The sequence below is a fragment of the Rosa rugosa genome, chromosome 1, assembly GCF_958449725.1.
Source record: "Rosa rugosa chromosome 1, drRosRugo1.1, whole genome shotgun sequence".
NCBI classification, from domain to species: Eukaryota; Viridiplantae; Streptophyta; class Magnoliopsida; order Rosales; family Rosaceae; genus Rosa; species Rosa rugosa.
The window spans coordinates 51,918,823-51,939,117 of NC_084820.1; the positions used below are offsets into that span (position 1 = coordinate 51,918,823).

Here is a 20,295-nt window from a genome sequence, read left to right on the forward strand (position 1 = left end):
CCATTGGGATTTGGTTGTATAGTGAGATTGGACGGGAAAAAACCGTCGAGTTAGAGGTTTAAGGCTTGGTTTGTGCGCGTCCTTCTTTTGATAAGGATTCTGGTATATATTGTGTATTTTAATTGACATAATGTTGCCAACACAAAATCAACTAAAATAATTTTTTTTATCAATCGGTGTGATGCATATATGTATGAACAATCTTGGGTGAAAACTTTCTCAGGTGAAACTTTGATGTAATTATCGAAGTTTTTCAGAATTTCATTATGCAATTTACAGATGATGGAAATCGATTATAAACTTCCCCGAGATTTCTATTTCAATGCTTTGATCATTTAATTATTTTTTTTCCAATTTGATTAAAATTTTTTTGTATTATGCTATATGGTCTTTTATTTCAGAGTTTTATTTTCGTAGATACAAGATGAATCTCTTTTTTGGCCATTTTAAGGGATTGGTTGTGGAACTCATTTTTTTTATCACATATCGGCATCTTGACCATTTAGTTTTTAGGTCTCCATGAGTAGATCAGTTCTACAAATTTTCATCTAAATTGATAATCATTAAGGTACCAAACTATATCAAATCAATGAATGAACTGAAGCTGTTAAACCTGAACCATTTATGTTCCGAATGGTAAATCATGATTATGAATACCTTAACTATCATCAATTTTGATTGAAAACTTGCAAAAGTAATATACTTATAGAGACCTAAAAACTGAACGGTCGAGATGCCGATATGTGCTCAAGAAGTGAGTCTCGCAAGCAATCCCTTGAAATGGCCAAAATATATATATATATATATATATATATATATATATATATATATATATATATATATATATATATATATATATATATATCTCATAATGCAAAGGCACTCTATATCTATATATCTGTCTTTCTATCTATCGATCTATACTATAAAGTGAAGTGCTCAATTAAGCTTCACCAAAATATGGATTACCCAAATTACATAGTTTATTTTAATACAATAAAATTGCATAAATAAATAAAAATAAAAATTAAGAAAGTGACAATTGAACGACCTTCACCAATGACACGGGTATGAGAAGTTTGCGCACGTGGGTTGGGGGTGGTATTAAAGAGGTTGTGAGAAGAGCATGCACTGATGCAAGTTCCGTTATCTTCATCCGTTATCATTTTCTACACAATTATGTTTTACATTTTTATTTCTTTGAATCTTTGGTATTAAAAAGTTATAGGGAGATTGGGACATAAAAAGATAAAATGATTCTATTGAATTGCACTTACAACTATGACATATGGCCACATTTCAACCATAGTTTATGAATTTCTATCTTATCAAGAATGTGTTTCCTTGTTGGTAGACATCGATTGATAGACCCTAACTTACTATCAATAAGAATGAGAGATGTAACCCTTTATCTGTTGAGGAGTCAAATATATCATTTATATTATGTCGTGACCGACTATCTTGTTACAAGTATTTATGATAAAGAAAAGAAACGGAGAAAGAGAAAACAGACAAACAAAACATCTATAAAAATCATAAACCGAACCTGGTCGAACCGAACAGAATCAAACCAAACAAAGAAAAGGCTTGTAAAATCTGTTAATGATTCATCGCCATACGTACGTTATGTGATTTCAACGGTGCTAGGGAAGTATACATTAAACAGCCACTTTAGTCGTTTCAAATTTCAATACTGAAATTCGAGAAAATATAATCAAGAAAAAAGAACAAACAAAACGCAGCGTTTCACCAAAGTCGTAGGTTTTCTTCAGCTCAGCTCCTGTAGTGTCATTCCTGTGTGTGGCTAATTTGGTTCTGAAACCCCAACTCTGAGAAGCAACAAGACCCAAAATCAAAACCATGACGGGTAATTATTTTCAATTTGATTCCTCTTTCAATAAAGTTTTGATCTTTATCGATTTTGATTAACTAAAGGGTCTCTGTTCATGCTCAATCACTTGGTTTTAGTTCGTCTTGTATACTAATTTTGAGGCAATTACAAATTTACAGATTGTTAGGGATTTGGGTCTGGTAATTTTGTCAGAAAGTCATCAACTTTACCTTTTGGTGCTGTGAAATTTAATTCATTGGGTGTTTTAAACTTGCAGATTATGAACAAGAACAGGAGATGGAAATTGAGGCATTGGAAGCAATACTCATGGATGATTTCAAAGGTAACTGATGCATATGTAGATTTACAGGTGCAGTCAAAAGTGGGTTTTCTTATATTTATTGACATTTGATTGGAAACCTTTTTTGTTTGTTTTTGGTGATAATGCCAGAAATTCACTCGGGTGAGAGTGGGTTAAATGCTACCAAGAGGTGTTTTCAGATAACACTGTCTCCTCTGGTATGTAGTTTCCTTCAATAGGCATATATGTGTTGCTTTTTTGCATTCTACATGGCATAATTACAATAGCCTCATAAATTTGTAGTGAAAACGGTATTATGGTAAGTGTTTGACACGCTGTGGGGATAACTTATGTGGTTCATACTCTATATGGTTGGGTAGAAGGAGAATAATCAGTCGCATTAGATGTTGTTCTTTGGACCGTTATTTTGCAAAACAAGATATTATATGGAAGTTGTACCATTGGAATAGCTTCTTCATGAATGTGTTGATACATGATCTAAATATAAGCTGACAAACTTTACATTCCTCAGCAGATCATGGATTTTAAATTATCTGTGGGCCATTTTAGTGATTTTTAGAGTAGTCAATATCCTGCAGCACCCAGGCAGGTTCTGTTCTTGATTCTGTTGAGCTCAGGGTTTCGATAGCCTGTCACGGCTGTGTGCAATTAGGAACATGAGAAATTTACTGATATTATGCATTGAAGAAAATGTTTTGGGCATCTCTTGGGGCCTGTTTCTGGGGAGTTTAAGAATTATACTGTATCATATATTATGTTCGATTGGAAAGCAGCCGTAGTCTAGGATCATTGTGTGGGTCGGTTGTCTAGCTTTATCTTTGTGGAACTTGTGTCCACCTTGTTGCACTAATCACTATGCTTTTTTTGTGACTTTAATAAAAACTGTTTCTTTCCAAAAAAAGAAAAAAATTGTAGAGGTTGCTTCTGCTCTAGGAATCTGCATCCTCCTATGAAACTTCTTTATACATGTCATGCTTCTTCATCTCTTTACTAGATAAGTGTCATTTGACATAAATTTTCTTATATGTATTTCCTTGTCTTCTTTTCAACAGGATGATGAGGCGGATGAGTTAACTACGGCTCCAGGTGATTCTTTTACTAAATGATGTTTTGAAGGATGTCTTAGTTTCTCTTCATCTTCATGAGTACTTTTTTTTTTTTTTTCTGTCCTGGTTTTTGTATATTTCGACGTTACATTTCATTTTGACTCAAGCTGTTTTGGAAATTTTTGTTTCAGTTCAGCTGGGTTTGATTTTCTCACACACAGAAAAATATCCAGATGAGCCTCCACTCTTGAACGTGAGAAGGTATGGCAGTCAAATGCATAACACTGCAAACTAGCACCATGCTAATCTCTACTCGGTATTGTTAGTACAAATGGAAAAGATCTTTGTGTTCTTTATTACCATTATTTTTCTGGATATTTAAAAAAAGGTTCTATTATGGTGCGTCCAACCAACTGATTTATACATAACAAGAAGGAATGAAATAAACTCAAAACATAAAGAAATATCTCTAACAAGAACTGAAGAGGAAGTTAGCAAAATCTATTCATTGGGCCTCATGACTTCAAATGGTACAAATTCATTTCAATGGAATCTGTCCGGTGATACATTTGTATTGCTCTCCTAAATTTTTTTTTTTTGGTGAAAGTATTGTTCAGCTAGATTAGTTCTATCTGTGTTCCTATTATTGGGTTAGATTGCTTGAAAGTTGGAAATGTGTTAAGTCCATGCTTGTTTGAAATTTCACCTCCAGTTTACGAGGTATACAAGGAGAACATCTCAGAATTTTGAGAGAAAAGCTTCAGCAAGAGGTAATTTTGGAGACACTCTTTACTATATGAGGTTTTAATTACTGAAATATCTGATACTTCCCAATCATGCTAGTGAGATTTCTCATTGTAAAAGGAACTGCTCACATCCTTTTACTCATGAGTTTGCAGGGGATTTTAATCTCTACTTTTATTTTTTTTGTCCTTTAGGTCAGCCTGCGGATAACTATAATTTTGTATGATAGGTGGAATTGTAACTCAGTTGGTGATCTGAAGTTATCTGACTAATGCTGATTTTGTTTCATTATCTACAGGCATCTGAAAATCTTGGTATGGCTATGATCTATACGCTAGTTACATCAGCTAAAGAATGGCTTTCTGAGCAATATGGTCAAGACACTAGTATTGAGGATGCTATAGCAGAAGAAGCAGCAAAGGATGATGTATGTCTCATGTCCTATGTCTTTTTTTTGTATTGAGTCTGGCTCCAATCATTCGTTGAGAATTATCCGTGCAATATCAGAGATATTTTGTGCTTATAAGTTATGCTTCTGTATCACATGTCTGTAATTAAGTCACGTCCAAATACCTATGTATTAAAGAATAGCCAGGAAAGTTTGGTGTGAAACTAATCAGGCTTGTTAAAACAGATTGCTAGTTATTCTATCCGTTCAAGTGACATGACATTTGATGCAGGGCAGAAGCTAGAAGTTTCTGACTTACTGGTTATTAGGGTTTAGGGTTTATTGTTTTACATACATGGTAGTTGTGTATCTGGGATGATAAAACTTGTAGAAGATAATAATAATTTAAAAGCCTGCATCAATTATTTTCTCTCTTCTGCGCCTTTCATTTTCCATGCAATTTCCACTGAACTTGGTCCTAGATATTAGTGAAAGCTGCATGACTAGGTGTACACTTTTTTATGGAACTTATTTCTTCCATTTGGAATTATGTATTTGTTACTGTTAAAAAAATGTCCTTTTGCATAGATGGCATTCAAAAGCATTGCTATAGCTGCTGGTTCACACTTTTGTATTCTTTCTCTCTTTTAGATAATTGTACCACATGGAGAGCCGGTTACTGTTGAAACTTTTCTGGCATGGAGAGAGATGTTTGAAGCAGAGTTGGCACTTGAACGAGCCAAGTAAGTCTTGTTATTATGTTAATTCACAATGGTTTTTATCTTAACTCGGAAATTTTTGCGGCACAAAGGATGTGAAAGTGCTGATTATAGTGCATACAGCTATTTTCCTTTCTGATTTTTGTTCACCAAAAGATTCCATGCAGTTGGAAGAAGAATATTTAATCATGCCTTGAGATGCATACGTCCAAAAAAGAAAATGAACTATTTCGTATGCTTTTAGTTTTCATTTGGGTTGATCTGTACATGATAGATTTGTAACATTCGAGTTAGAAGGATATAATATACATAATGCCTGGGTCTTGCTTTAGCCGGCAATACAGTGGGACAGTTGATTTACGTTCAAATTCCTTTTAGTTGGTAATTACTAATTAGTATCCAGTTCAAACAAATAATTGGTCTTGGGGGAAAGAAAAGAAAAGAACTAAATGAAAACAGTGATCAAAAGGAAAGAAGATATTCAAAGTCAACTGTCTTGAAAGTCGATGATTTATAAATTGTATAACATCTATAAATATCCTTTGCTCCAGGCCTTTATTAACTTATAAAATTGATTGGTTTCCAGGTTAATGCCCGAGTCTGCACTTTCAGCTCCCAAGGAAAAGAGGCTCACAGGCAGACAGTGGTTTGAATCTGGAAGAAATGCAGCGGTATTTGTTTACTTACTTTGCATACATTTGGTCTCGTACTATACAGTAGAAGTACAGATTTTTGCACCAAACAAGCAATATACAGAATTACAGAAAAAATCAAGCAAATACAGGCACCACTAAACTAATATGTATATGCTTCTTGGCATGCAAAGGCAATATAGTAACATGTGTGACCTTTTCTCTCTTCCATAGAAAGGTGCAGCAGCAGCCGCAGAAGGTTCTGATGAAGAAGATGATGAAGATATTGACTTTGATGACGAGGACTTTGAAGGTAATTTTTCTCGGCTTAGCCCATTGATGATGCCAACCATAGCTAGATAACATAATTTTGGAAATATGGGTTTAGCTGGGTCGGCCAACGAGTTTTCTTTAGTCTAATGAAGAAATCATCTTGTCTTATGGTTAATGGCAGATGATGAAGATGATATGCTTGAGCACTATTTGGCTGCTGAAAAATCCGACTCATCCTCACACTCATCCAGGAAAGCAGCTAATTGAAGTCTTAATGCTGTTGTTTTGTTGAAGAACGCACTCACGTTTGCTTTATCTTGGTATTTATTATGTGCCTTATCTTTATCCTCAATGACAGAGGAGATTAGTTCTGTGACTGTTATTCTTAATAGATAGCCCACAGAAAGTGGATTTTGAAATCAGAAAACAATTGCCTTGTAATTGAGAAGCATGTAGTTTTTGGTGCGGAATATCGACTAGATATATATACCTGTACAATTAAAATTTTCATCAATGCTTTCGGTAATTCTGTATATGCTTCATTTGGTTGGTATCTACACCACACGATTTTGCTTGACATTATACCTATAGCATTATAATTTAGGTTGTCACTTCATATGTATACCTACTACAATGTAAAACTTTCATCAATGCTCTTCATAATTCTGCATATGATTTTTTTTTGGTATGTATGTGTAGTTGTGTACCACAGGATTTTGCCTGACATCATACCTATAGTATTATAATATGAACATAACGTTTGTACTTTGTACTAAACTGGTTAGCTTGTGTACAGAACAATGATCTTGTAATATATAGTATGATTTTGTTTTGTTTCTTTTACTGACAAAGGTTCAACGGCAAGGGTCACTTTTAAAAATTGGATATATGTACATGTGTTTGTGGATAAAATATTTATTGACAAAAACTGTTTAAAATAAAATAAAACGATACCTTTGCGGCTTTAAATGTTTATTGGTGAAAGACTCAATACACTTAGAGCAAGTCCACCCGTTGCGGGTAAATGTCAAGGTCATTGGGTCACTGGGTTGACCGGTCAAGAAATTGTTCACTGCCACTGGACATGAGTTTCCACCCATTCTGTTTCTTGACCGGTCAGTTACTGTTCATTGAAATTTTTTAAAATTTGTTTATTGTAAAATTGAAATATATTTGATGTAAATAGATGGTAATAATGGACATTTATGGATAACCTACCAACAAAATTATTAATTATTTTAGGTGAAAAAAATAAGACATCGAATTTATTTTATTTTTAGAATCTTCTACAATTTTTTTGGTTACTGTTTTTTTTATTACCGTTATATATACACATTTATTAATTGAATATTTGGGAATATTTATATGATTTTTTCACATGGTGAAATCTGTACTTTTTGGACTTGATAATAAAGTATGCGATGCGACGAGTCCGTGAGAATTTTCGGGAATATTTCGGATACTCAAACTAATTTCTACACATTTCGGAAGTTTTGAAATTTTGGAAAACATTTAAACGAAAAAGAAACTAGGTGTGGTGCGATAAGAACTGTCGAATTTTCCAATGATTCATCTGAGCCGCCCAAAATTAATTGGGGAAGGCTATAAATGGGGGTCAGATCAAGTCAAACCCACTAGAACCCTCAACCCGTGCGATGACCTTGCTACCCGAAAGAAGACCCGACCGGAAATTTCTTTTCCGGCGACAAAAAGTCGGCGGACCACCGCAGTTGGGTTCGACTAGTCATCGCCGACTTCTTCCCGGTCACGGCTCAGCCATAAATGGAGCAAGGGGGGAGAATCGAGCGCATGAGGTATAGACACCGCAGTTGGGTTTATGCTTTTTCCGGCTACTCCAGTCACCGTTGTTGATGCATGAGGTATAGACACTGATCTTCTCTTCATGCTCTACACGTTTATATACTTGGTTTCGATTATAGTCGAGTTTTGATGGAATTGATGTTTTGGGTGGCATCGGCTTGGCGGTCCGGCGTCTTCTCCGCTACGCGACAGAAGACTGGCATCGACTCGCAGAGGTCTCTTGGTCGAGTTGCTGACGTCAGCCACGATATGGAGCTAGCAACCGGCAAGCTTGGGTAAAGAAATTGGTCAGGGGCTTGGCCTTTTTCTTGGCCTCGGTCACCAAAATTCAAGGCTTGGCCGGTCACTTCTCCACCGGTGGAAGCCATTTTTCCTACCATGTCAGTCACCACCTCACCTTGCCCAGCTGGAGACCGGTCAAGAGGGCGTCGGTGGACTTGCTCTTATGTTACGACATGTTCGCCAAAGAATAAAATATAAATGGATACATATTCTGGAAGAGTAACAAAACAGTTGCAATAAATTTCCCTACTTTTATTGATAAACTTGGTTGCAATTTTTCTTTCTACCAGAAATTGTAGGGCTAGCATTTTGGGCCGAATGGGCCGAACCAACCGCTTTTCGAACCGGCCGGAACCGCATTGGGCCGAAATATTGGCTTACCGACAATTCGACTCGGCTGAGCCGTACCTAATATCAGCTTCGGCTCGGCTACGATATGAAGTTTTACATACCGTCGGTATACCGTACCGACCGTATATACATCTACATACCAAAGAATACACAAAATCCACAAAACTCAGTAAGAGGCTGTAATAACCGGTTTTTCTTTTAACCAAAACAGTTGGTGGCAAACACCTTTGTTAAAAGGAAGGGTGTTCCTTGATTCAAGGCCGGTGTCTTAATCATCATTCATGATTATGCATAATTGAATAATCATTCAATCATACCAGACAACTCTCTCTCACTCTCTCTGTCTCACGTCCGAAAACCATCCAAGAAACAGAGCAATCTTCATCAACTCATCTCTCCCTCCACCGACCACCAATCAAGACCAGACCAGTTCCTATAGTTCCACCTCGTTCTTGCGCAGCTACCAGTGGCAACCTTGCACCGCAACACGGCCGGCAGTGGCGGCGGAGGACACGGTTCCGTTTTGAGCTCGATTTGGTTCTATCTCGATATCTTGAGCTACAGGCCGCCAATTCTCTTGATTCTTGTCTCATTGGATTCGCCTCAACTTTCTGAACAAGCACCAAGAAGGACCAGACCTGGGTAGAACGATTTCACGTTCATCGGAGCTCGACTGGTTTAGATCGACAAACAACCCTTCGATCCGTGTATCTCGAGTTACAGACCACCTCTTTATGTGATTCTTGGCTTAGTGAGTTCGTCTTGAAGTTCTGAACAACTCTCCAGAAGGAATAGAAGCGTTTCGTTGAAGTTTTTACGTCGAAACTCAAGCTCGCCGGATTCTGGAATTTTTCCGACCACCGAAGCTTTCGATCGGTATATCTCGAGCTACAGACCATATTTTTCTGTGATTCTTGAACCAATGAGTTCACCTTGAGTTTCTTAACAACTCTCTAGAAGGGATCAAAGCCTGAAATTGAAGTTTTGACGTCGAAATCAAGCCTTGCCGGATTCTGCAAATTTCGCCGGATTCTGGAAATTTTCCGTCCACCTCGACTGTTTTAGGTAATTTCAACCACTTCCGGTTATTTTCAGCTTACATGGTAGTTATGAAAGTTGTTAAGCATGATGAGAGGAAGAGGAGCAGCCCGGCCCCGACACCATTGGCGGTGGTCGGCGGCGGCTCTGCCACTAATTCCGGCGGCCCTTTCCGGCCACCTCCGGGGGTCAAAAATATAGTTTCTGTGCATTTTTAGATTCTATATTTCAATACGATCATCTTGATATATTATATGCAATTTTTGGATATCGTATGATTAAGTTATGAATTTTTAAGTTTCGATCGATTTCGATCGTTAGATTTGTGATATGTGAAGTTAGGACCGTCAGATGACTTGTAGTTTTGATATGATGATCTTATGACTGTCCCAGTGACTTTGTGTGGTCATGGGCGAAGATCCGACCGTTGGATCTTCGTATAAATGCAAAACAGTGATTAGGGAGGCGATTCGTGAGAATCCGTCCGTCGGATTTTCGTATAAATTTGTGGAGATGTTTGTAAGGACGATTCAGGAAGATCAGACCGTTGGATCTTCGTGATAATTTTGGAGGATGATCCTAAGGGCAATCCGTGAGGATCTGACCGTTAGATCATCGCGTAATTTCGATCCGACCGTTGGATCATCATTAATTTAGGATCCGACCGTTGGATCATCATTTAATTTCGATCCGACCGTTGGATTGTCATTTGAATATGTTTTTGAGTTATTGGCTAAGTTAAGGTCATGTGTGATTAGGTGATTGACGGTCTCCCTTGGGTGAGCGATTTCGGTGTGTATTGTGTTAAACTGAAGACGCAGCGGGAATATCGAGGTGAGTAAAATCGCACATGGTTCCTTCATGAACCGAAATTTAGTGATTTATATTGAATTATAAAGGTGTGGAAAATTGTTTTAAGAAAATAAAGATTTGTTTTGAAATAATATGAACTTGATCGACTACGGTTCATAAGGCTACTACTCACAGGTAAGGAAAATGAATTTAAGTATAAAAATGAATTTCTTGTTTTTATTGCATGTGAACTATAGATGGTATTAGTAGTCACTCTTGTGTAGGTGATTACGTATATATATATATATTTACGTGAAATATATATTGAAAGTTATGACATTGTGTGATGTATTGAGTTGTTCGTGATAAAGAGTAGTTGAGTAAAGTGCGATAGTTGAAATGTGTAGACGAATTATATGTTAGTGTCAAGTGTTCTCATCGTGTGTCGATGATGGTGTCAAGTATTCTCATCGTGTGTCGATGATTGTGGCAAGTGTTCTCATCGTGTGTCGATGAAAGTGCCCAGTATTTTCATCGTGTGTCGATGATTGTGGCAAGTGTTCTCATCGTGTGTCGATGAAAGTGCCAAGTATTTTCATCGTGTGTCGATGATTGTGGCAAGTGTTTTCATCGTGCGTCGATGATAGTGGCAGGTGTCTTCATCGTGTGTCGATGATTATGACACGTATTATCGTAAGATTGAACCTTGGCCAAGGTGACAGGTTACGATTCAGTTAGAGCTCTAGTCTGTCTGCCATCATACTGTTTGAGGGATAACCTCAAGTTTTTATGTGTCTTTGAGTATGACATGCTGCGTGGAGGGGTTTTTATAACTATCATATACCCTTGAGTATATACTGGAAAGGGAAAGTTTAGTTGTTTGGATGGTCATGGTGAGATGTGAGTTGATTGATGTTTGAAGTGACGTTGTGCACTTCAATTTTTATACTAAGAATCACTTAAATTGATTTGTTCTTTAAAGTCGTGCAATTCCTTGTTTACTCATACGGGCTGTCAAAAGCTTACCGGGTTTGTGTTGTTGCAATCCCGGTACACTATTCAAATTGTGTAGCGGGTAATCCTACAGGTCAAGAGAATCAGGACGGAGATCGAGCTGCGTAGAGTAGCTGCAATTGTGTCAATCTGAATTGCTTTGTGAGCCGGTGAGGTGTGTTATGCTCATTTAGAGCTTTACAATATTTCTTGTGAGAGTGAATTGTAATAATGAACTCGAGGTTTCGAAATTTGAAGTTTGTGTATCGTGTGGTGAGGTTGTTTTGAGAAAAAAATTCAGAACGTTTATTTGATTAAGTGGTTTAATTCATGTTTCGGATTTGAACTTATTATTCAAAATTCGGGGCGTGACAGAGGCAGGGTTCGAACCCCAAACCTCTTACACACAGGCTTCGCTCCCAACCACCAAAGCACGAGTTGCACTCATTATTAATTCTCTGTAGTTCTAACGGATGTGTGGAATAGAAAGTTCAAAATTTATTAATTCTATGATTCCATTTTTTCTTGGGATAATGACCATTTACACAATTTTAGGATAAAAATTGCCCACTTACCCAAACACTCTAAGAGATCATTTCCCTAATACCCAATTAATTAATTAATTATTTATTTTTATTTATTTTTGGGACATTTTTGCCCTCTCCTTCTTTGTCACTTAGAGAGAGAAGTCATTGGAGACCTTGCCGGACTCCGGTGACCAGTGGCCGGCCACGGAGTCCGGTGACCGGACTCCGGCGACCGGTCACCGGAATCCGGCAACTTGACCGATAATCGGATTCCGGCATCCTATTTTATTGCCCGCTAATAATACCCAATAATCATATTATTGCCCCTCAGTAATCATATTATTGATCCCCAATAATCATATTATTGCCCCCTAATAATCGTATTATTGCCTCCCAATAATCATATTATTACCCCCTAATAATTATATTATTGCCTCTCAATAATCATATTATTGTCCCTCAATAATCATATTATTGCCCTCTAATAATCATTTGTGTCACACTATTACCACCCAAAAACGATTCAAAACAATAGAAACAAACTTGAAACAAAATCAAATCCCAAATTTGAAGCAGTACTAATTATTAAACACGATCACTAAGCAATTCACAAGCAAAACCAATTGTTTCTTAGCAATTGGATCTCGGCGCCAAAAGAGCTGAAAAGAGATAAATCGAGGGAAAGCTCTGTGAGTGAAGGAACGGCGATGCTGTCGTAGATTACCGGAAAGGCTTGAATGGAGAAGAAGAACCGGAACAAGTGGAGAAGAAAGACAGCATCCCTTAATTCAAATGAAATAAATAAAAAGAAGAGAACAAAAATAAAGGATGCTGACCAACGCCATTTTTTCGTTGTGCCTAAAGTGATTAGAGACGACTCCCAAACCAAACTACCACCACCACCGTAGGAGGAGCAATCGGCTATGTTGCAGGGCAGTGGAAGGCGTCGGCGGCGGCGGCAAGGGAGGAGGCGGGGGCGGGACTTTCAATTGCCGGACGAGATCTTGTCGGTGGTTCCGAGCGATCGTATGAGCAGCTGGATCTGGAGCAGAAGATCACATTGATGGCGACAGCCGCTAAGGTTTCCAATCTCGTGGCGGAGGTGGGGAGGCTGAGGCAGAAACTAAGAGGAACAAATACAGGAACGAGCCTCATGCCTCCATCATTTAAGCACGACGTGTGAGATCCCGAATTTTGAAGTTGGTTGAATTTTATTTTTGAGCTTGGAAATGGAAAGTAGAGGTCACCACGAGTTCGCAGCATTTTTCGGTTAATTTTTCGAGTTTCCGAGCTATTTTTAACGAATTTTTGAAGTTTAATTGGAAATTAAATTAAGTGGCGACGTGGCGTGTTATTATTGGTCGATAGGCTTGACTTGGAGACCAAGTAGCAGCAGCCAAACGTGTCTTGCATGTGCAAGATCAGATTGACATGTGTCAAATGGTGGCATCATGTCTTTGTGTGCTTGACAAGTGACATAAGCATGTTGGTGTTTGATTTAGAAGTTGACAAGTGGCACCAAACTAACCATTGATGTCTTGACACGTGGCAGTTCTCTCCCTATAAATAGGAACTCAGCCACCCCATTCTTCCGTACCAATTTCGAAGAGATTTCTCTCTCTAATTTCTCTCTCTAGAACTTCGCGGATTATAACTTTTGATCCGTAACTCCGATTCAGGATCTGCGAAGGGCTACAGATTCGTCTTGATGTCCTCTTTCTATCCATAGAGATTTGAGTTAGATCCAACGGTGATTTCTAGAAGGCTCGTTTTAGGAGGCTCGGTTTACGATCAGTATTCTAGCTAGGAGGCGATTCGTATTGTCGAGGTGAGTGAGTTTGTGTAATATGTTTCAAATATTCTTATTTTCTACAAAAATGGTGGAAAAGCATCATTTTATCACGGAAACTACCAGCGGAGTTGTGGCGAATCAAATCGGAAATGGTCTGTGCTCGGAAACCCAAAACCTGTCGAGAAACAGAGCCGAGATGGCCCAAAAGCCGCCGGAAAGGTTCCATCACTGTCATCGACTCGTCGCCGGGCCACATGGATTTCTGCATTCACCGCCGTGACTCGGACTTCGGCGCTCCAACAGAGAGAGAGAGAGAGAAGAGAGACAGAATCAGAGTTTGAGTGTGTACAGAGGCAGGGTTCGAACCTCAGACCTCTAGCACAAGAGCTTCACTCCCAACCGTTAGAGCACATACTGCTCTTGTTATTTTGCGTAAAACGGTTTTTATATTTATTCTGGCTTAAGGGATAGAATTAAAACAAAACCAAAAATTTATCCCTTTCATCGTGTTGCTGTGTTGCAACATATCAGTGATATCACCCATTTGATTCTTCCACCTCCCTTCCAATAAACCCAGATGCATATATCCCCCATTCTTCCACCTCCCTTCCAACCTAGATGCATCATATCCCCCATTCTTCCACCTCCTTTCCAATAAACCCAGATGTATCATATCACCCATTCTTCCACCTACTTCCTATAACCTAGACCCATATGGCCATGTTCACAATCTCACACTTTCACAAACCCACGAATCCAGGCAAAGCATTTCCAGCCACTAACCTCTCAGATTTTCTTCCTCTGTTTTCTTTTTTAAGCTATAGATCTCCTGCAATCTCCCAGGAATGAACAATTTCAGTACCTAATTTCATGATTTCCACTGCGTTTTTTAGGTTGCCGATCTCTGATTTCTTCTCTTTTTTTGTTGTTCATCTTCTTTCCTCTCCTCCAGATTTAACTTAGAACCATCGGCTGAAAACTCAACAACGATCGATGCCAACCGAGATCTCGGTTACCGATTAGTCGGTATACCGATCATGTCGGATCGGTTTGGGCAAAAATGGATCGGTTTAGTACCAAATCCAGCCCTAGTTGGATGGTGATTTCAAATTTTCAATCACGACTTTGAAACTAGAACTGAATCCAGTCAAAAGAGGGAATATAAAGTGGCCTCATTAAAACCTAATCTACAAATGAATCCAATTAATCATGATGAGGAATAGGGTACTACACCGTACGTAGTTATATGAAACTGTCATGCCTCTAGGAGGACCAATGTGAGCCATGGTGGTGCCACCCCAATCCAAACCATTCCAAAACTTGAGGGAAATTGGCCTAACATCACTCATTGCATTCAGACTATCGGATTGAGCCGTATGTGAGAAGCAACGACTACTAGTACTACTGGTTTTGATATTGCCCTTGATGGCTAATTGGCTATTATGAATTATCACCAGCACCACCACTAGAGGTAGAGAAAGTGGCTTTTAGAACCGGCCAGGACTCAGGTGTTCCCCACAGGGCGAGAACCAGTGTCTTCTATTCTATGGCTACTGGTTAAACAAAGTTCCAAAGGAACCGGTGACTAGATATGAAAAAATTACTCAAATTAGTGCGTTCGAGACATTATATCACACACCAAGATTGCCCTCCCCTACTCCTCCCCAATTAGTAAACCAGATAATATTCTGGATGTCCGTTTAGGGTTTAGGGTGGACGGCAACTCTATGGTTTCGTTTATGGTTACGACATCGGTGATAGTTATGAAACCTGTCATTCGAGGTATTCGATGACTAGAATGACTAGTGGTTGGGGCATTACCAAAAAGCAATTAAGTTGATTCAGCTTAGTCACATCGTTTTCACAAATTTATTAGGAATCAATTTTGACAGTAGAGCCATAATTTCTCTAAAAAAATAATAGGTGCATGTAAAGAAAATCAGAGATCGAAAAGGACAAAAGGCAAAAGACTGAGGAACCACCTCCTAGCTTCTTTTCTTATTCTACCTCTCTCGAGGAGAAATAGCAGACATGGTTAAATAACTAGTTAGCTACTTGAATTTTCAAATTTTAATCATCATAGACCTTGATACAAACCTAAAGGTGGTAGAGTAAAACAAAATTCAAATTCGTACAATCTTTAAGTATCTAGCTTCCAACCATAAGTCAAAAGACTACGATGATCCGACCACATCCAACCATACATGCAAAAAGTGATCGATCCAACTCCATTATTTTCTACCTCTCTTTATTTTTGGGTCTGAATATCAATGTCCCTCTCAAGATATAAAAATGCATTGCTCGTTTTAAAATAAACATGCAGTTGGAGTGGAGTCACGGTACTGGTCCAATTATTCTGGAACTGTCGAAATTTCACAGGCGGGGCCTGAGGCCTCTGAGTTGAGATGAGAGTCACGTTGGAAACATACACGTAAGCATACATACATGCAGCAGGCCAGCAGGGAGGAGATGGTACTGAAGCAGCAACAACCACTTGTTAGAAACCGTACGTACGTGCATACGCGGATGGAAAAGTGCCTATTACTGCATGTGGCAGCAGAGAGGCGTCTTCCTTGCCACTCAGATCCGAACTCACTCAAACGAGGCAAAGGATTGTGTTCGGGCCTTCGGGGTTGTCTAGCTAGTTAACATTTATATAATCGAGCTGATGAGAAAACCAGATTTTTAAAGCTACTCGATCAGTTGGGGTCTTCGATCTTCTGATCGATCGAGCTAGCCGGGTGGAATAGAACGACTTTGTTGATTTCTTTGTTTTGACCTGGAAAACCCACAAGGAAATTGCATAGCTAGCTAGCTCGATCCTACCGGTTTTTACTTGTTGTATATGTGGGGTTTCTCACCCCTACATAGGGTGGTTTAGGGTAGGCGTTTTTTTTACCATATCTGGGTTAGAGGGACCTGAGTTATATGGCGGGCAAGGGGCACGCATGTTTTATTACCAATTTGCAAAATTTTATTTTCTTTCAACTGAACCAGCTTTTGTGAAGTCTAACCAAAAGCATAAGTCTTTGAGCCTTTCTATCAACAGGTTTCATGGGTAGATTATTAAGTCATCTTCACAAGTACATAATTAATAAACTTGCATTCAATTTCGTCATGAATAGCTTCAAAATACATGCATAATTAAGAAATTAATTAATAGAATAATCAAGGTCAAATCAAGGAATTAATTAGTTGGCATGATGATCGGTGCTGTAATCTCCAACGTCGATAACGTTCACCTTAGATTCCCAAATCTCGGGGAAGTCGGATTGAAATTCAGATACATCGAGTTGGATATCATTCAGATCCATTATGAAGTTGTTCCACCAAAGGTCATCCCTCGGATGTTCATCATCACCAGTGCCGTTATTATTATCAGTTGCTTCAAACTCAATTCCAACTCCAAAGTCAACATCATGATGCTGATGATAATCTTCGTCTTCATTGACATTGTTTCCGGTCAAATGTGGGTTCTTCTCAGCGGCAGCGGCAACCGCAGCAGAGGATGACAAGTCCTCCCTGATCTCCTCATTTCTAGGCACTTCCAAGTGGTTTTGTTGTTGTAGCTTCCTCTTTAAGCAGGAATTCCAGTAGTTTTTGATTTCATTATCAGTTCGCCCTGGTATCCTTCCGGCTATCAGTGACCATCTACATCAAATGTGAAGTGAGCCGAAAGTTAATAAAGAATTATGTACGTTCGTACTAATTAGTTACCTCGTCTACAATTAATTGGGTAGGATTTTAACGAAAAAGCTATACTGAATTTTTCTTTTGGAAATTGTTATAGACAAAGTTTACTTTAGTTCAAGCCAGACTCATTCATTTTCGATCTAGCTAATTGCATCACACAAAACCGCTATACCCACAATTCGCAACCATAATTTCAGGCGGCATCCTCAACCTTTTGCCCCAAATAGAGGTTTTCTTGTATACAAAAAATACATGCATGGCTATCTGGGTTAAAATATCTCCTATATATTCTAATTTTTTGATAAGTATTAGCTATACTATAGTATTATATAGTGAAGTAAATAAGGGATTAGTACCTGTTGCCCAAGAGTTTGTGGAGTCTGATGATGAGCTCTTCTTCATCTTCTGTAATGTTGCCTCTAACGATACCAGGCCTCAGATAATTCATCCACCTAAGCCTCACACTCTTCCCACATCTCTTCAGACCTGCACACAATTACATGCAGTTATCATAAATGGAACAAGAGGGTCGTCATTGAAATTATAAAAGATTTAAGCGAGTCATATATATAGGGTTATATATATATATGAATGAAAACGAAAAATTAAACTTGAATTATTACCTGTTTCCCTAGATAATTTGCCCCATTTTCCCACACCATGTTTTTTGACGTGGTCTTTGACAATCTGGTCTTCACTTGCAGCCCAGGCTCCTTTCTTCAGTCCCTCGTTCTTATCATAGCAAGTACTGCTTTCCCCCATCTCTCTCTCTCTCTCTCTCTCTGTTGGGAGAGCGTAGTGGCTCGATCATATTATAAAGCCGACCTTCACGATAAGCACATGTATAATTTTTTTGCTTATTATAGATTACTAGCAATATATCTGAATTAGTGACTATTCTCTATGGATCTGTTGGTCTCTAGAGAGAGACTAGAGAGTCAGAGTTGTATCTACTAATTAGAGGTCAAGGAGACTTCTCATAGAGGTTTTATTAAATGTCAATTATAATATTAATTGTGTGTTTCTGTTTTGGGTCGTTGGATACTCATGCTGGAATGCGCTCGACACGAGGTAACAAAAATACACAGTTGCCAAGGAGAGCGATGTCTCTTTAATCATACAGCCAGGTTGACCAGATATGGGTCCAATTATATTAGAGAAAACTTCAGCTACCGTCTCCAAACTATGCTGCCAAGGCCAATTTGATACCCGAACTCTCAAAAGTATCAATGTGATACCCAAAGTCGTATTTTGACATCAACGTGATACTCCCGTTAAAAATCTCTAACGGCTCCGTTTGTTTGCTGACGTGGCAAGCACGTGGCCCTCCAAAAAAAGTGCAATGACCAATTTACCCTTTTTTTTTGTTAATTCATTTTTTTTCTTTTCATTTTTTTCGTTTCAATATTTAAAAATTTAGAGCTGAAATTAAAATAATGAAATGCTTTGAATTCTGGGTTTGATTTTATGTTAGTTTATGTTTAAGAATGAATGTGCTTCAGGGTTTGGTCATTGATTGTGAATGCATACCAATCCCCCACTCTTTCCAAAACCTCCTTCCCAACTAAACCATAAACTTCAACTTCAACTAGCTCTTTGATGGAAATCCCAGTAGTGAATAGAATAAGCGATTTCGAGTTGCCTAGCCCGTCTTTCCCGTCGCCGGCTTTCTCCATTTCCGGAATCGAAAAGGTCTACATGGGGCGCTCTAATACTCGCCGTAATAGCTTCCTTCGGCACCATCATCACTAGAATCAACTTTGTTATCATCCGACGGCTCCGCCACAAGACCGCCGAGCCTCTCTGCCTCTGAGAAGAAGACGATTTCTCCGATATCGACGACGACGATGACGAAACATATTCCATTTCCACGTCATCGTCGGTTTCCGACGAGGACGAGGAAGAAGAGGACGATAGAAGAGACGAAGATTTCAATGTCTCGGGAGCTGACCGGGGACAGAACCGTAATTTGAGGCTCCGCCGTGGCAGAAGCTTCGCGGGCTTGAACTTAAACCGGTTCTCTTGGTCCGACTTCGCCAGCGGCAAGAGCGTCGTGAAGCTCTGGGACAACTTAGTTTTAGGATTGGACCTTGATGACGACAGCGATGACAGAACCGTCTCCGTCTACGACATGAACAAACAGAAGAAGATAAACTCCTTCTTCGCCGGCAGATTTTTCTACAAATAGAAAAATCTAAATTTTTAAATTTTTAAATATTCAAAGCACCTCCTCTTCCCTCACCTCCTCTTCGCTGTCGCCGGCGCTCTCGATCCTCCGCCTGTCGAACTGCCCCTCCGATTCCCCTCCCCTCCTTACCCTTCTCCCCCACCGCCTCGATCCCCTCTTCTTCGCTGTCGACGGCGCCGCCGCTTCGCCATCGGAATCCACTTTCATGCACCGCAGGTGCTTCTGGTTCGATCTGCCTTTTTGTGATAGAAAGGAGAGAGGAGTAGATTGGGAAAGGAAGAGAGAGAGAGAGAGATCGATCCCAGAAGGAGAAGAAGAAGAAGAAGAAGAAAAAGAAATGAAAAGAAAAAAAAAGGGTAAATTGGTCATTGCACTTTTTTTGGGGGGCCACGTGCTTGCCACGTCAGCAAACAAACGAAGCCGTTAGAGATTTTTAACGGAAGTATCACGTTGATGTCAAAATACGACTTTGGGTATCACATTGATACTTTTGAGAGTTCAGGTATCAAATTGGCCTTGGCAAAATAGTTTGGGGACGGTAGCTGAAGTTTTCTCATTATATTATAGCCTTATAGGGAATCAGGAATCAATCTTGACAATGCAACAGTAATTTCTCCCAAAAAAATAACAGCCGCAAAAAAATCAGAGATCAGAAAGAAGACGAACGGTTCCCTGAAGGAGTAGCCTCCTTGATGTCCTTTCTCCCACGAGGATTCTGTCGGAAATTTTATCATTTATTTATTTTCTAGGGGTTATTTTAAATAGGGGCCGTGACCACTTACCCAATTTTAGCTTAAAAATTGCTCACTTACTCCACCAAGAGTTTTTTAACCCCATTTACCCAATCTAACATCCATTAACAG

The 20,295-nt window shown here is 38.9% G+C and overlaps 2 protein-coding genes across 2 annotated transcripts; one reads left to right on the top strand and one right to left on the bottom strand.

The window, feature by feature from the left end:
• Positions 1-1,632: 1,632 nt before the first annotated feature.
• LOC133740570 (uncharacterized) lies at positions 1,633-6,465 on the top strand. Its single transcript, XM_062168520.1, has 11 exons — positions 1,633-1,867; positions 2,109-2,174; positions 2,283-2,350; positions 3,206-3,239; positions 3,391-3,460; positions 3,912-3,969; positions 4,242-4,370; positions 4,983-5,074; positions 5,637-5,721; positions 5,917-5,995; positions 6,137-6,465. Exons 1-11 carry the CDS (start codon positions 1,861-1,863, stop codon positions 6,220-6,222), a joined length of 774 nt encoding a protein of 257 aa, XP_062024504.1. The 5' UTR covers positions 1,633-1,860; the 3' UTR covers positions 6,223-6,465.
• Positions 6,466-16,482: 10,017 nt separating this feature from the next.
• LOC133740580 (transcription factor WER-like) lies at positions 16,483-18,140 on the bottom strand. Its single transcript, XM_062168533.1, has 3 exons — positions 17,868-18,140; positions 17,601-17,730; positions 16,483-17,202 (listed from the first exon to the last, which is right to left on the bottom strand). Exons 1-3 carry the CDS (start codon positions 18,004-18,006, stop codon positions 16,743-16,745), a joined length of 729 nt encoding a protein of 242 aa, XP_062024517.1. The 5' UTR covers positions 18,007-18,140; the 3' UTR covers positions 16,483-16,742.
• Between the last annotated feature and the right edge of the window lie 2,155 nt (positions 18,141-20,295).

Excerpts from the sequence above, each read along its gene's own strand:
- LOC133740570 (XM_062168520.1), top strand. Across the intron at positions 2,175-2,282 it reads ACTCATGGATGATTTCAAAG|AAATTCACTCGGGTGAGAGT; the intron begins GTAACTGATGCA and ends TGATAATGCCAG. Across the intron at positions 5,722-5,916 it reads AATCTGGAAGAAATGCAGCG|AAAGGTGCAGCAGCAGCCGC; the intron begins GTATTTGTTTAC and ends TCTCTTCCATAG.
- LOC133740580 (XM_062168533.1), bottom strand. The coding sequence starts at position 18,006 with ATGGGGGAAAGCAGTACTTGCTATGATAAGAACGAGGGACTGAAGAAA. Across the intron at positions 17,731-17,867 it reads CAAATTATCTAGGGAAACAG|GTCTGAAGAGATGTGGGAAG; the intron begins GTAATAATTCAA and ends AATTGTGTGCAG. Across the intron at positions 17,203-17,600 it reads CACAAACTCTTGGGCAACAG|ATGGTCACTGATAGCCGGAA; the intron begins GTACTAATCCCT and ends CATTTGATGTAG.